Source organism: Triticum aestivum, chromosome 7A (genome assembly GCF_018294505.1).
Source record: "Triticum aestivum cultivar Chinese Spring chromosome 7A, IWGSC CS RefSeq v2.1, whole genome shotgun sequence".
Taxonomy (NCBI): Eukaryota; Viridiplantae; Streptophyta; class Magnoliopsida; order Poales; family Poaceae; genus Triticum; species Triticum aestivum.
This window is the reverse complement of record NC_057812.1, coordinates 132,524,501-132,541,577: the sequence shown is the minus strand read 5'-3', so window position 1 is coordinate 132,541,577 and position 17,077 is coordinate 132,524,501. Positions and strand designations below refer to the sequence as shown.

Sequence of the window (17,077 nt, the reverse complement as noted above, 5' to 3'; positions counted from 1 at the left end):
GGGGTTGGTGGACGCCACTGGCCGGCTGTGTGGAACTTGGTAGTAACATCTAGCTTAGCCACTGTCCACTTTGATAATGCATTGTCATCTGATCTCTGGTCACTTCTACGGAGCCGTCCCCGTAGGCGTACGCAGGGTCATCGGCACAGCATGGCCATGATTATTACGGTGGTGGATTATTAGGGGGGGCACTGGCCATGATTGATTACTGTGGAGGGTTAGCTAGGGTGGCGCGAGATGATTAAGTGAGCGCGTGATTGGTCCATGTACGTACGCTTGTCTGTTTATTTGACAGCAAAGTAGATACCACTTACTCTAAACTACTTACCCTGCTAGTAGTATATGTACATGCGTGCTTCACGATCGCGTCATGCTGAGTGGCGCTTCGAGCAAGTGCTCAACGTGTGGTGGTCAATGAACTAACCCTAGCTAGTGCTGTAGTATTGGTTCGGTAAGTATAGACATGCATAAACTAGTACTCCACGACCACCGTCAAACGGCCGATCGCTTTGCTACCACTCTACGTAAGGGTCAGCCTGCGGTCAAGATGGCGCGAATTCGTCGCCGCCCGCCCACTTTTGCTGGGACTAACCGTATCGCATGCGCGGGAGACCCCGTGGATCGGTCGATCGCTTACCTTGAATCGGCCGTCGAGAAAGAACGAAAAGCTTACCTTTGAATGGATGGTTAAAATGCGTGCATGCTTCCGCTAAGTTTAACTTTGGGGTTCAGTCAGAGAAGCTGAGCAATGCGTGCACGCTCCAGCGAATTAGCTACTCCCTCCATTTTAAAATATAGTGTGCCCGCGTTTCCCGATATCAAACTTTGACCATAAATTTAACGAACGAGACCGACTGCGGCGGAAGAAAAAATTACATAATTAAAAACTTCTTTCGAATACGAATTCACTGATATAACTTTTGCCCCTGCCGCAATCGGTCTTGGTAATTAAATTTACGGTCAAAGTTGGAGCACGGGGATAGAGGAAACACTACATTATGGAACGGAGGGAGTATCAATCATAGCTTAGCTACAATTGTTTCCTTGGGGACGATAAAATAATTTAAAGATCAGTTTTGCTAAGTCTCGGTCGACTAAGACTACGTTATGTCTTAATCGATGCTATCACTTGACTGACTCAATCGACTGAGACCTAGCCACACCCTTTGAAGATTCTAGAAATTCTAGCTTAATTCTATATTTATTCTCAGCCTCTGCATCTGCATTGTTTCAGGGTCAACTTGGGCTGCATCTGTTCGAGTTCAATTATGCAGAGCACTCGAGTGCTCCGGCCACACAAATGTCACGGGCGTGCGACATACGCTCTTGCGCTACTGCATACAGGTCGGCGGGAGAGTACTGCAGGCCTGCAACATTCATGAAATCATGAGTACGTTTCCTGCACACACAAAACACACATATCCAAATTTCCCTTCGGTTTTGACATGCTACGCCGCGCTAGTACTATCTGTTCACCGGTGACCACCTGCAAGTGTATATGTAGCTTAGCGGCGCGCTGTGCGCGGTATACGTAGCTTGGAAGACAAGATCAAAAGATGAGCGGCCTGAATGATCAATTATACTAGTCGCATGATGTATGCTCGGTTGGCTCTTTCGGGACCGGCCATTTGGAAAGCGTAACTGCGTAAGGATATATATACACACCCATTCCGTGCTTTTTCAGGTTTTAATCGCATTCCCTCTTCTCCTCGACCGCCCACGACCGGCTTCGCGATTTTTTTTGTTTCCTGGAATATCATGACCCCTTTCGCACTTCATCTGCTTGTGAGATTTTTTTAACACTGTGCAAACGTAGATGCTCATGAAATCGTCACAGATGACTTCGTAGACGACGTGAATGTCTCCTTTCACTGAACGCAAATCGTCGGAATGCCTAAAATGAATTCTGGGTGTGATTTGAGGACCGTGCCAAGCTTTCTTTTCCTTTACCTTTTCTTTACAACTCTACAACGATGAATTATCCATAACTAATGTATAAACTATCATGTTCAATGTCGTTTTAAAATATAAGATGTATTAGTGTTAAAGACGTCAAACTTATCCACATCTGACCAAATTTATAGAGATTTTTTTTCAGTGTCACCGCTCATAACTCCCCAAACTGAAAATTTACCTGCAAATTTATAGAGAGCAGGACGTCTCATAACTCCCCCTCTCTCTCGTGTCACCACTCACTCCCTTTCACACCACGCTTCCTCGCTCTCCTCTCACCGCCCGTTGCTCTTCTCTCCTCTCCTCCGACAAGTCATCCGCCGTCGCGCCGTCCGCTGACCCCCATCAACGCCTGCAACAACCGCATCCACGAGTGGTGGGTTGCCGGCTTGGCGAACTCCAGGGTCGATTTCATGCGGGCTCCGCGCGCGCCGTCTCCTCTCTACACCAGGCTGCCTCGTCTGGCCAATGGGGTGCCGGCCGCTCCGGCTCCGGCGTCTTTTTCGGACCTCGTGGTCCTGGGTTTGCTGCTCGGAATCCCTGTGGGTGGGGGGAGGTTTACCCCCATCCGAGGGTTTTCTTCGGGCAGCGCAGCAGGCCCATGGACGACGACGCCCTCCTCCTCGACCACGCGCGTGGCCACGAGCACCAGGCCAATGCCGACAGCCATCGGCATTGGCGGCGGCTCCTCCTCTTCGCCCGCCATCTCCTTCTCGCCGGGGATTTCTCCCCGACCGGCGTACGCTCGAGCTCCACCCGCTCCGGTAAGAACCAAATCTCCCCTCTGCTCGTAGATTTGTAGATTAGGGTTTTCATCATTAGCATGCCAATGAATCAATTGGATTCGATTCAAATCGAATCGAATTGATTAGATTCGATCCCTTCTTGTGTGGTATTGTTCATTAGGCAGGTAGTGTTCATGTTTTTTTTGTTGTGCATGGTTAGTAGTGTCATAGGCATGCAAGATTGGTGTGTGTTTAATGTTCATGCTTAGTGCTTAGTGCTCATGATGTACAATGTGTTCATGGGCATGGTAGATAGGTGTTGTGTTTGATGTTCATGCTTAGTGCTCATGGGAAATAATGTGTTCATGATGCTAGTCATATTGGTGTTGTCTTTGATGTTCTTGCTTAGTGTTTATGTGCATGTTATCTAGATTGGTGTGTGTTTGATGTTCATGCTTAGGGTTCATGGGCATGCTAGCTATATTGGTGTTGTCTTTGATGTTCCTGCTTTCTGTTCATGATGCTTGTTCTATGTTTGATGTTCATGCTTAGGGTTCATGGGCATGCTAGCTAGATTGGTGCTGGAATGGAAATGCTATGTTGCATGATTTTGTCATGTGCATGGTTTTCATGGTAGGTAGGACCAATGTGTTTGCTGCTTTAGGTACTGGTACAAATGTAGCATGCTACCAATGCCATGTTACTAATCCATGTCATCTTACCTGACAGGACCGGAGGAGGAGCCCATGTCGTCGCCGACGCTGAGGACATCGTGGACTTCATCCCCACAAACCGCTGGCTCAAGAGGGTGAATCTTTCTGGCAGGGTCGCCTTCATGTGCCTGCCACGTTCAAGGGGACGATCTCCTAGGACCGGTCATGAGGAGGGGTCCCAAGAGCCGCTTTGCTTTTACGTGCAAATCAGGGGCGAGGAGGATCTTGCCATGCTCGTCATCCTTCCCAAGTTCATGGAGGTGATGAAGGAGTGGATGACGGTCAAGCTCCCGCGCGTCGTCAGGCTCTCAGCGAACAAGTGGTACGAGTTCTGGGTTCAGGTACAGAACTTCGAGGGGCATATGGTGCTTGGTACAGAACTTCGAGGGGCAAATGGTGCTTGGCCAGGGCTGGCAGTACTTCTACCGCCGCCACAGGATCGTCCCCAGCGACCTTGTCGTGCTGCGCATCTCCGGCCTAGGCCTCAAAGGTCCAAATCTACAACCATGACAGTTTCATCGGATGCAAGGTGCGCTGCAGTAGGCACAACTACATCGGTGACCTTGCTTTCGCCCTATGAATCTGTAGTTAGTTTGCTGCGGTGATGGGAGAACTTGTTGTGAACTTGTTAATATGTTGTCTAGGGTTCAGCACCCTGTGGTGAAGCAGGGGGTATGGGATGCCCCTTCTGTCTTTAAACTTATGCTTGCTAGCAATATGCATGTTAAGTTGCTTGTTTATCTGTTGTTAGTTGTTGTTTATGTTATGGCGTTGCTAGAAGGAGGGCGCGAGAGGGCCGGCCGGGGGCCTTTTGCCCACGGCCGGGCAAGGTGGAAGGGATTTCCTTCTTAATTCTTGCTTGATTAGATTGATACATCTCCTCTCTTTATATAGAGAGGTTTACTTGACTCCCAAGTAAGGCTTACTTGACCCCTAAGCAAGCGACCATTATCTCTAATTAACCCTAAGACTAACGGGCTATACCGCCAGCCCAGGCCATTAGGCCCATTACGTACTCTAACACTACACCCCACCTGGACATGCAGCTTGTCCTCGAGCTGCGGCCTAACCAACTTATAACCATGACTCGACGCAACACAGACCTAACACCTAAAAACAAGCCTTTTACATCTCGGCTTGTTTTATTACCCTCAACATGAAATGGACTGGGATGATTTATTTTGGACCTCTTAACAAAAAGTGGATACCATCCGCACGTCGGACGTGCACGTGTACAGCCACCTGGATTCCATGGACACCATTTGGACAAAAGGAGTGCATGTGTATGGCCACCTGGAAGTGGTCGCAAGAGCGACCAGCAGAGGCGCCCTCGCAGTGGCCGGCGGCGGAATGCAGTGGTGCTACGCGATGCTCTCTTGTCGGTGACACCATGCCTTCTCCCCGCCAGACGGTTGTTGGTCGGCACCGCACATAGAAGAGTGGAGGGCTGCCAATGGAGAATGGCGAGGACGGGTGCGCCTCCCCAACCGCCAATGTGAAAGAACATGCGGTGCCCCCATGTTTGGTTTTGGTAATTGATGACAATCTCTATGGACTAATGGTTGCCTTGAGTTATATTTGAAGGTTTTGTCCATAGGCTTTTCTTGGAGTACATGTGTTGGTTTCAAGGAGAGTTTGTGTCGACCAAGGTGCTATTCAAGGAATTACCTAAAGATTGGTCTTGTGAGAGGTCGATCAAGACTAAGTTAAAGAGTGAATCAAGTTGATCAACCCACAAAGCGTAGAAGATGTACCGAGAGGGATCAAGTGATCCCATGGTATGGTAAGCATTGTCAATTACGCTTTGTGTACTAACTCATGGTCTTTGTGAGGGTTCTTTGTGGGGTTAGGTTGCGGTGTGCAAGTTCAAGTGGAGCACCACGAAGAGATCAAATGCTTGAAGCTTGCTGTCCTTTGTGGTGACAATGGACCTGTGAAGATGTGCGGAAGAGTAGCTCACCCATAGTAGAGTATGGGGGAGCAATCAACTAGTCTTCATCGAGTCAACACAATCAAGAAAGGTTGCGGTGTGCAAGTTCAAGTGGAGCATCACGAAGAGATCAAATGCTTGAAGCTTGTCGTCCTTTGTGGTGACAATGGACTTGTGAAGATGTGCGGAAGAAAGGCCCACCCATAGCGGAGTATGGGGGAGCAATCAACTAGTCTTCATCGAGCCAACACAATCAAGAAAGGTGGTCCAACTTGAGGAAGTCAAGATCGTCATCATCTAGCTCAAGTTGACCATGTGCAAGGCAAAGGTTTGCCCTTGATAGGTTTTCTATTTTACCGGTCTCATGATGGTAGTTGGGACCGGGTTATAGGATCGATTGTCGTACTATCAAGGGGGGCTCTCGATGAGTAGCTTGATCATATCGTTTGTACAGAGCTCAAACCATTGCATCCTTGCATCATCTTTCTTAGTTCTTGTTTGGTTCTCTTTGTGAGTCTTAGAGCTTACGGTCATCTTGTTGACAAGCTTGAGTTCATCGAAAACGGAGTTCGCTTGCATCTTCTATGATGTTTTCGATGTTGGAGGTTTTGCCGGTTCTTCTCGGTTGGAGGTTTCACTTCTCGGTTGGAGTTCGCTTGCATCTTCTATGATGTTTTGATGCTACTCGTCGTCTTGTTTCCAACAACTTTGAATTTGCTCAATTCGGAGCTCATATGCAGAAGTTATGGCAGTTCTGATTTTCTTGAGTGTGGTTTTTGTCAGGGTCCCAGCGGTAGTACCGCTGAGGAGTCACAAGCGGCAGTACCGCTCCGCAGCGGTAGTACCGGCGGTGACTCCGCAGCAGTACTACCGTTGGCTTACCAGGTCCCTACCGCGTCGATTCGAAGGGTCTTTTTCTGTGTCGGATTGTGCGGTACCTCGCTGCGGCAGTAGTGCGGCAGTACCGCTCCTTAGCGGTAGTACCGCCCTTCCTCCGCGGTAGTACCGCCCGATTCCCTCTTTCCCTTTACCCTTCGTTCTATGCGGCAGTACCGCCGAAGGGTGTGGTAGTACCGCCTAACCCAGTGGTAGTACCGCTGTCTCCTACGGTACTACCGCCCCAAGGTTCATTTTTTGTTGCTCCTTTTCCCTGTTTCTTCCACCTGAGCGGTAGTACCGCTCATGGAGCGGTAGTACCGCTCGTGTGCGGGCTGAGCACATAACGGTTGGATTTTCCCCCTCCTATAAAAGGGGGTCTTCTTCCCCATTGAACCTTATCCTTAGAGCTCGTGTTCTTCCCCCATTATTGACCTTCTTCGAGCTTGCTAACTCTCAATCCCTTCATGGTTTCTTGCTAGTTTTTGAGGGAAAAGAGAGAGGAGATCTAGATCCACATTTCCTCCAATCACTTTCTCCTCTATATGAGGGGAACTCCCTGGATCTAGATCTTGGAGTTCTTTGTGTTCTCTTTCTTGTTCTTCCTCTCATTTTCCTGCCTAGCATTAGTTGCTTCGGTGGGGTTTGAGAGAGAAGGACTTGGGCACTCCGTGTGCCCTTGCCATTGCATTTGGTGCATCGGTTTGAGTTCTCCACGGTGATACGTGGAAGTTACAAGTTGAGAAGCTTATTACTCTTGGGTGCTTGGTACCCTTGAGCTTGTTCCTCTTGGGTGCTTGGGCGCCCTAGACGGTTGTTGGTGTTCGGAGCTCACTCATTGTGGTGTAAAGCTCCAGGCAAGCGTCGGGGTCTCCAATTAGGTTGTAGAGATCGCCCGAGCAATTTGACGGGTTCCGGTGACCGCCCCCAAGGGTTGCCAAAGTGTACGGGTTCGGTGACTGCCCCCAAGGGTTGCCATTTGTACGGGTTCGGTGACCGCCCTCAAAGGTCCCTTAGTGGAATCACGACATCTTGCATTGTGCGAGAGCGTGAGGAGATTACAGTGGCCCTAGTGGCTTTTTGGGGAGCATTGTGCCTCCACACCGCTCCAAACGGAGATTAGCATCCGCAAGGGTGTGAACTTCGGGATACATCGTCGTCTCCTCGTGCCTCGGTTATCTCTTACTCGAGCCCTTTTCTTATGCACTTTACTTTGTGATAGCCATATTGTTTCTTGTCATATATCTTGCTATCACATAGTTGCTTATCTTTCTTAGCATAAGTTGTTGGTGCACTTAGGTGAGCCTAGTTGTTTTAGGCTTTGTGCTTGGTAAATTAACCGCTAGGTTTATTCCGCATTTGTTCAAGCCTATACCGTAATTATTTTAAAACGCCTATTCACCCCCCCCCTCTAGGCGACATCCACGATCTTTCACGATGTCGTAGACTTTGAGGGCGCTGTCCATGGGGAAAACAACATGCCCAAGATCCCCGACGCAGCGGACGAGATCGAGGTCCTTTGCGCAGCGAAGCGCAACTGGGAGGAGCGGCAGCTGCAGACCACGCAACTCCCGCACACACCGACGCGCTAGGAGGCCGCGTGCAGCAGCCTGCAGCCTCACCGTCGCTGACACATGGCGGGTAGTGATCCAAGCTGGAAGCGATGACGACGACGGCGGGAACTTGATCTGCTGGATGGGGACGCCCTGGGGAAGCGGTGATGGCTACGACGGGAACTTGATCTGGTGGATCGGGACTCCCGTCGGCGCGGTCGATGCGGGGCCGGAGCTGACCGGCAATGGCTGCTGCAGTTGCAGCGGCTGCTGCGGCGGAGGTCGCCAGGAGCGGTGGCTGCAACTGCAACCAGGACGGAGCGGTGGTGGCGGTGGATGGAAGCTGCTGCAACGGCCCGGTGAGCGTGGCGGGGGCCACCTGGTGCGGCGGCTGCCATGGCAGCCAGGACAGGGCGATGGTGGCGGTGGATGGCAGCTGCAGCGGCTGCTGCCTGGCGAGCGCGGCGGAGGCCGCCTGGTGCGGCGGCTACCACGGCAGCCAGGACGGGGCGGTGGATGGCAGCTGCAACGGCTGCTACTGCAGCCCGGCGAGTGCGGCGGGGGCCGTCTGGTGCAGCGGCTGCCACGGCAGCCATGGCGGCGCAGCCGGGTGCGGCCCGTAGGACCCGGCCAAGAACAGGCGGATCTCCTGGACCGCCTGTGTTAGGTTCCGCAGCACCTCGGACACCTTCTCCGGGGTGAGGACGACGGGGGCGGGCGCGACAGAGGATCCCGGCACGGGCAGGGGCGGGGCGACGATCGTGGTGGTCGCCGGAGGCGACGAGGTGACCGGTAGCGGAAGAGACGGGTTGGGCGACGGTGAAGACATGATCGAACTGAAGCTAGCTGATACCAAATTGTTATGGCGCTGCTAGAAGGAGGGCGCGAGAGGGCCGGCCGGAGGCCTTTTGCCCACGGCCGGGCAAGATGGAAGGGATTTCCTTCTTAATTCTTGCTTGATTACATTGATACATCTCCTCTCTTTATATAAAGAGGTTTACTTGACTCTCAAGCAAGACTTACTTGACCCCTAAGCAAGCGACCCTTATCTCTAATTAACCCTAAGACTAACAGGATATACCGCCAGCCCAGGCCATTAAGCTCATTACATACTCTAACAGTTTACATGCTAGTTTATGTGTTCTTAGTGCTCTGCGTGCTGTTGTGCCTAATGTGGTTGTAAGGCCACCGCATTTGAATGAGGTGAACAAAACACAAACGTGTATGCAGCCAAACAAGCGTGGTTTGCATCTGCTCACCCCTTAAGCACAAATGCGGGCAACCAAACAGTCGGCCTTAAAGCGACCATTAATGCAATGCAGGCAACCAAACAACATGTAGATAATAGTTTTTGAGCCTCTTGGTTTGTTATCTGCTTTTGATTGGTTTTTGAGCCTCTTGGTTTGTTGTGTGTTTTTGCTGAACCAGACTCTGGTGAGATGTGCGTGTCTGCTGAGATGTGGTTACGCAGGCACTAATCACTCTAGGCAACAAACACATCCCATATGAACCCCAGAAGATACATAGATGAGGGGCTGGTGGAGTGGAGGGGTCTTATCAAATGGCATATATCTAGCAACATACGAAACCCACAAAATGGGCATAGCCAACATGTTGGAAGAACAATATGGGTACAAACGGTAGCAACCATCAGGAGGATGCCAAAACGCAGCGGCGTGGGCCGAGGCCGAGCACATGCACCAGGTGAAAACCCCACTGCGAAAGAAAGAAAATTACGGCAAAAGCACTGCGGCGTTTGGCAGCAGGCATGTGTGGCAGACAAAAGGCACATACATCACAAGAGAAAAAGGCAAACGACGCACAGAAAAGCAGCAACGGCCAGGCTTGACCACAATGGGACCAAACAAGAGGAAAAGTCTACTGGCAATCTGGCATGCATGCCTTGGTGCAGCAAACATCTGAAGCAATGCTCTGCTCAGTTCCAGTGTCTCAGGTTTTCTCTCAGGGCAGCATTGACTACCACTTTTTCCCCTGTATTTTTCAAAATGTTGGGAGACAGCCTCCCCTTGTCATACGAGCAACACAAATAATCCTCTAATTTTTTTCCAACGCATAAGCATCCTTTGGTGTGCATCAGCAAAACTATGCCACAGAAGAAGAGCACGAGGTTCGTTTTACGGCATATTAACTAGGACGGCGACCTTTTCCACGGAAGTTCGAGTATGTATCCCAGAATAAGCTACCAAAGGTTCTGCCGGGGCGAGGAAACTACGGATCAATCCTTCTCCTACAAGAGTAGGAATGAAAATAAACGTTAGCATCTTCGCATGCCTGGGGCAGAAATTGAACGGCTACTCGAAAAATTACTTAGCCGTTCTTGTTCTCCTCTGATTTTCCTTAAGGTTGGAACATCCTGGCGTACGCCTTGCGCTCCTTATCTCTCCTGTTGGAGATCTGTGAAAGTTTGCGAGGAGTTGGTAACGATTAACATTTTTATTCAGATATTAGGTTCACCACGAAATCAAGACTGACCTTCTTCTTTGCAGCAGCCAGCTCGCGTTTAATTGCTCCTGCGGGTTGCAAAACAAATTCATTAGATACCCGGTTGCGGAAAGAAGGACTGACGATGAAGAGAAAAGAGGCAAACCATCGTTCGGCTCCAAGTCCAATGCATGCTGGAAGCTCTCCACCGCTGCATCAATGTCATTAAGTGCTATGTGTGCCTGCAGATCACATTCAAGTGACCATATATCAACAAGTGGTAACAGTACGGCGCATATTATTGCTGTTGACTGATTTATGTAGAAGGCATGGAATATATTGTTAGACTAAACTGCACATACTTAAGAAATCAGCATTCACATCCATCAAGTGTCGGAAACAAATAATCTAAACATGAAGCAACAAAAGTGAACTTGAACACAATTCTCTTTGGGTTGTTTTTTCTTGGGAATGTCAAAATAAGAAGCTACTAATTGCTTCTGAGGTAACAGTCTCAGTTCCAAAGTATTGAATTGTGACTGGCGGCTTCATGGTCTCGAAAAAGCGACGGAAAATATCATGGAATCTACCCTACATCGTCTTTTTACAACAACAACAACAACAACAACAACAACTAAGCCTTTAGTCCCAAACAAGTTGCGGTAGGCTAGAGCTGAAACCCGTAAGTTCGAAACCAACTCATGGTTCTGGCATAGATAACTTCCACGCGCCCCTGTGTCTTTTTGGTTTTATAAAATATAAATATATGTCTATAGTAGACTCTAAACGAAATTCAAAAATATATTAGTTCAGAAGGTATTTATATATTTTACACTAAGATACTAAGTCTAGAATTAACAGAAATACATGTCCAAATGACCATTCCATGACAACCATACCACAATGTTCTTCGTAAGCATATCCTTACTACAAAATATAATGTTGGACTGTCCGACTATTATAAAGGAATTTGATGAGGTCTCTTGATAGGTTTCCATGTAGTCAAGGCTTATAAGAGATGGATTTAGACATTAGATGAAGACCTATTGCTAGCTATGAGCTACTGCAAATAGTGGAGCTACTCGGAGGAGCCTCATATGTGTAGTTATATAACTAAACATCAATCTATATAGTTTGGGGTCCAAAAATATGTGGGGCCACTATGTCTAGCTATTGAGAACACTGCTCAAATTCAGATTTTATTTAACCAAAAATTATTATACGCACTATATAGGCTTGTCACCATGTTGGAACATTTTTCTAAACAACAAAGAGTGTATAACCTTACATTGTGCATGTCAGATTCAAGTCAAGATATCTTAACTGGAGAGGGTAAATATTGTTAAGCACTACAAATAAGATGAGACCTTGGAAATGTGAAAATAGAGCCATTCAAGAGAATGAACTATTCCAGGTGAAGAACTTAGAGCCACTATACTACTAAGGGCAATACAAACCTGTCCTTGTCGGAAAAAGGCCTTAGCATTGCCCTCTGTTTCACGTAGCGCAAAATCTGCATCCAACAAAGCACCCTTCAAATCTCCCAGCTTCATTTTGCATGCCTGAAGAAATCACCTCAGTTTCAGGAAACAAGCAACACGGTGTACCAGGGTGTGCAATGTTTATTAGATTACTTAAAAGATTATCAGACAATAATAAATCATATCTATCATATGTTTCTGAGTTGGTAAACAGGAATTAACAAAATTGTTGCCGATGTACGGTTGAAAGGGTTCACACTGCTGCAGGAGAGAATAGCAATTGACTGGCAACAATTCTTTGACAACAGTACAATAAAGCATGAATATAAAGCTACTTGCATAATATGCAGGAGAAAGAAGTGTACAGTGCTGGCAAAGTAAATGGAAAGCAATGAACAACATTGATGATTGGAGTTTACACTTCTACAGAACACTACAATTCTACAAACTCCATGTACAGGCTTATTTATTCACAAGGTACTCAAGGACTAATCTATAGTTGGCTTTACATAGCAACTTGAAGGGAGACAACCTAGAGCTCTGGGCAACAGGTAATCAGACTACCAGAGACATGAGCCATGTAGCACTCTATCTAGCTTAAGTTATGTAACTCTCCAAGAGCTTGCTAGATGCTACAAGCCAACAACCATGTGCCTAAGTGAGCAGCTAGTCAAGATAGTATTAACTATGCTGTTTTCTCAGATAAAAGAATAGGAGATACACATCCAGCAAAGTAATTAACTTACAGAGCTATTCGTGAGTATTATGGACTTGGTCTTCCGCAGTGCTGAGCTCTTCTCTGCATATCAAGACATGTTCATAATACTAATAAGTACCGTGCGACAGAACCAACAAAAAAACGGAGCAATTGTAGTGCAGAACAGAAACAGTAAAATTTGCCTTCATCTATCTCTTCTTTCTCCCAGCAAACATCCAAGTAGCGCAGAGCTTTCCTGTACTTCCTCAGGGCCGTCTTATAATCCTGTTTCTGTAGAGAGTAGACGAACTAGCTTTAACTTTAGGCACCCAGATAGGGAAATACAACATTAAATGCGTGCAAAACTAGGTTAGCTCAGAGCACTAATAATGAAATATCTAGGAAACGCATACAAGAGTCGTGACTGTGATGCTAAGTATATCTTATATGTCGCAGGATATGCTTGATAAAGAAAGTGAAAACTTATTCTCAAGTGAGATCCCATACAAGAATGAGAACTCAATATTATCAGCTAGATTAAGTCCAAATGTAGATAAAGGTGGATGTTCATATCACAGAAAGTGGAGGGTATAAATGCTAACTACAAAAACTCCAGGGTCTTTTGCAGAGCCACTAGTTCAAGCCAAATGTACACAAATGCTAAGTTGCTGACTACAAAAAATCCAGGGTCTTTTGTAAAGTGTCTGTGGATTTGACAAAGGCTGATCTGAGCAATCAACATTCAATCTAATAATTAAAATTGTTGGTTTTAAATCCTATCTAAAAGATAAACGGGTTAGAATAGCACTCCCTCTGTAGAGAGGGAGTATCACCCACTGCAGTAAACATTGTTGCGAAAATTGAGCACGCACGCATCTGAGATAAAGGCAAACTAGTAAAGTTTAGTCTGGAAATGTGGAAATACCACTAACCTAAACAAAATAAGATATAGCTTAGCTAGGACAGAAATTACCTTGAAATTATCATTCCCAAAAGCCTTAGCAGACTCCACAGCTTCCATCCACCATGAAACCTCTGTAGGCTTCTCATCGAGATCATTTGGCCAGTCAGGATACATGTCACCATCCTTGAAAAAGTTCACAACTCCATCATCTGCACCTTCAGGAAGTTCCCCACATTCAGCAATTACGGCATCAACTGTGGGACGGTCGGCTTCTCCTACAGGAATGTGCTCACAAGAGCGAACCACACCCATTCCCTTTATTACTCTCGCAAAAACTACATGTTTCCCATCTAAATGAGGTGTTCTGGTGGTAGTGATGAAAAATTGAGATCCATTTGTGTTGGGGCCAGAATTAGCCATAGATAATATTCCCTTCCTCTCATGCTTTAAAATAAAATTCTCGTCCTCAAATTTCGATCCATAAATCGACTCCCCTCCTGTTCCATCACCAGCAGTAAAATCTCCACCTTGTACCATAAAACCTTTGATAATGCGATGGAAGTACGATCCCTGCAAGAATAGCAATTACCAAAGATGTGTCAAGTGCTTACTGTGAAGAACTAGCAAGCGAAACAGTGCAGCATAAACAATTCTGCAAACGTCAAACTTTCATCATGACTTTTGTTGGTTGAAATCGGAAAATGGAAAATAGAAAAAAATAGTTTTCATCACAAATGAACACCGATAAATTCCATCCAGTAGGAAGAAGGATGATCGATAATATCCATCATGCACTTTCAGAATCCATATCCACATGCACATCACACAGCTTCCAACAGGTGAGCAGAAAGAAATCAGTCGGCACCTCTGCACTTAAGCACTCCTCAGTTCTCACGGATCACTGTTCTCATTAGCATAAGTTTCACTCAGGTTGAGTGCCGAAGGCCAAACAGTTATGCTAAGCACGTCCCAACCAACAATTTTATCCTCACTTTATGCAAGAACAATGACCGAAACATAAATCAAAATGAGTGGCAAACCAAATCATGATACAGTGATGGCGTCTGTCTCTTCCAAAAGGCTACAAGGCCAGCTACGCGACGAATGTTGATTTCTCAAAATCGACCTGGTATATTTTCGGTTGAAAATAAAGAGGAACAGTGGTTTGCACTAAGCTGGCCTGTCAATGGAATATTTTGTGATGAAAGTACCACATGTACAAGAACCTCCATGTGATCTAATCACTGCATTGTAAGGCTGATAGCAAATCATTGCCTATTCATACACAGATTTACGAGCACTGTAGCATCACGAGGCAGACGTGCCAACTTTTAAGTGGGAAAGAGGGTGTATTTTCCAGGTTCCGACAAGCACATGTCTGCACACAAAAGCTACCACGTGATGGTACTTATAGGTTAATATATGCATTGTGCAATTTTGGAATGAAGTCAAAAGGGAGGGGGCCCTTGTTAACAGTGGCAGGACTTGTGGTAGCAGTGTTAACTGCACATCAAAGGACACGAATTGTTTTTTTTTGTCAGGCAAAGGACAGGATTTGACATCACAGGGAAAGTAATAGTACTTACTTTCTGAGTACAAAGGAAAAAGTAGGCACTGGTCCGGCTAGGTTAGAGCATAGATTGAGCATATCCAGACATGTGACAAAAGGGGGCGATATTTACAAAGACGGGTTCCAATTATCAGCAGGAGCAGCTGTGTAATTACACGGGGAGCAAATCCCTCCCGACAAAAACGAAGCCTCTGAAGAAATAAGAGAAATAAGAGTGCAGACCATACGAAATCCGGGTCAAAACCCTATACTAAACTGTCAATTGAATCAGAAAAAGCACTTTTCGCTGAAAAAGCTAACAGGAGCAGACAAATCGCACCAAAACTCAGATGTTCCTGCACTAAACAGCACAATTATTATGCAAGCTACTCCCAACCAGACGAAATTGCATTTTCCACCACTGGAATCACCCGGCAACAGTGCCGAAGGAATCAAATCAGAAGGTGCTCTAATCAGTCAGCACTCAACACACTGACCTTATAGTGAAGCGGCTTGCCGGAGGCGCCGACGCCCTTCTCGCCGGTGCAGTGCGCGCGGAAATTCTCCGCCGTCCGCGGGACCACGGACGCGTACAGCTCTATGACGATCCTCCCCTCCATCTCGCCGCCGATGGTGATGTCCATGAAGCACCTCGGGTTTTTCACCTCCGCCGCCGCCGCCGCTGGGGCCGGCGCTGCGCCCTCGCCTCCGCCCTCCATTGCTCCGAAGAAGGGACCGGAGATCAAACCCTAGCCCGGGTGGAGCTTGTCGGGGTGCGGCGGAGGCGGAGGTGGTGGTGGCGCTCGTCGGTTACCACGGGAGAATAACGGCGAGAAGCGCGTCTGGGCACGAGGGGGTGGACCGAGGGGGGTGGGGGTGGGGGCTAGGGTAAAGTTTTCCGGTCCCGGAGTTTTATCGGGTAGGTGTGGGTTTATCGGGTCCTCGCTGAGGGCAAAATAGTCTATTGCAACATGGACGGCCTTCAGCGTACCTCGGCATCTGGGCCGGCCCGGCCCATGCCTAAACGTGCCTCTCGGCACGGCCTGCAGCGGCACGCGTGCCCGGCCTTTCAGCACACCCCTAAAAAACGTTTAACATTTTATGGCCTAATTATTTCAAAAAAAATATTTAAGAGAAAACAGAAAATTTAGAAGAAAAAAATAAAATCAAAAAATGAGGCAAAGTTCATATGGGACAAATTTTGAGTTTCATATGGGACAGAGAATCATCCGGTTGATTTGAACACTTTTCCTTTTAGGCGGCTGCTACGAATAAGCCGGATGATTTCCTAGGGAAATCATCCGCCTTACCAGTCGTCCGATCTGGACCAGCTGGCCGTTCGATTGTAGCACAAACTAGTCTTTCTTCTCCGCTCTTCCATCCATCAGACGCAAAATCCATCATATGTATCCCCCAGCAGCAGCTTCCATGGCAGCACCGGCGGCGCCGCCGGCCCTCCATTGCAACCCAGACCAGGTTCGACGACTCTCCGGCGTGCTTCACTGCAGCTCCGGCGGAGCTCCATTGCAACCCCGAACAAATTTCAAGGACCCTCCGTCGCGCTTCATTGCAACTACGGCGGCACTTCTTTGGAACCCCCACCAAGTTCCGACGACCCTCTGGTGTGCTTCACTGCAGCTCCGGCGCGCTTCACTACAACTCCGACATGTTTCACTGCAGCTCCGGCGGCGCTCCATTGCAGCCTAACGAACCCGGCGACGCTTCATTGCAGCCCCGGCGGCGCCCCCGATGTTTCACTACAGCACCACACCGGCACGGCGGGCTCCATCGCAGCACCCCGCCGGTGGAGCTTCACTCCAAACGTCACCACCACGCATTGGTTCTCCATTGCAGCACCGGCTGCCCCCGCCGTGCTCCATCGAAGCACCCGATGGCCTCGGGGAAGCTTCACTAGAGCACCACCATCGGCACGATGGTGCTCCATCGCAGGGCGACAGCGACGTGGTTGCTACGACGGCGATGGGTGGATGTTGCACGGCGGCGACGAGATGCTGCGACGTATCACGCGGTGGTGACGGCGATGTGATGGTGATGGCAGATGCTTCATTGCCCCTTCCTGGCAGCAGCAGGTGGCAGCAGCGCGCGATTGACGTTCCGGTGGTCGCCGGGCAGAGTGCAAAGGATAGAGCCACGTGAGAGGAAAAGGGGGAGAAGATGAGGGAGGGGACGAATGGAAGAGAGAGCGCCGGAAGGGATAAGATGGGAAAGAAAGCGGTGGGCTCATGGGGGCACG

At 48.2% G+C, this 17,077-nt stretch overlaps 1 protein-coding gene across 1 annotated transcript; it reads right to left on the bottom strand.

Moving 5' to 3' along the window:
- Positions 1-9,574: 9,574 nt before the first annotated feature.
- Positions 9,575-15,710, bottom strand: LOC123149587 (peptidyl-prolyl cis-trans isomerase CYP40). The gene is made up of 9 exons (XM_044569275.1): positions 15,321-15,710; positions 13,344-13,844; positions 12,574-12,661; positions 12,420-12,472; positions 11,650-11,754; positions 10,359-10,434; positions 10,244-10,281; positions 10,079-10,165; positions 9,575-9,998 (listed from the first exon to the last, which is right to left on the bottom strand). The coding sequence occupies exons 1-8, from the start codon at positions 15,540-15,542 to the stop codon at positions 10,109-10,111; spliced, it is 1,140 nt and encodes a 379-aa protein (XP_044425210.1). The 5' UTR covers positions 15,543-15,710; the 3' UTR covers positions 9,575-9,998; positions 10,079-10,108.
- Between the last annotated feature and the right edge of the window lie 1,367 nt (positions 15,711-17,077).

Excerpts from the sequence above, each read along its gene's own strand:
- LOC123149587 (XM_044569275.1), bottom strand. The coding sequence starts at position 15,542 with ATGGAGGGCGGAGGCGAGGGCGCAGCGCCGGCCCCAGCGGCGGCGGCG. Across the intron at positions 13,845-15,320 it reads GCAAGCCGCTTCACTATAAG|GGATCGTACTTCCATCGCAT; the intron begins GTCAGTGTGTTG and ends CTATTCTTGCAG. Across the intron at positions 10,166-10,243 it reads TGGCTGCTGCAAAGAAGAAG|ATCTCCAACAGGAGAGATAA; the intron begins GTCAGTCTTGAT and ends AAACTTTCACAG.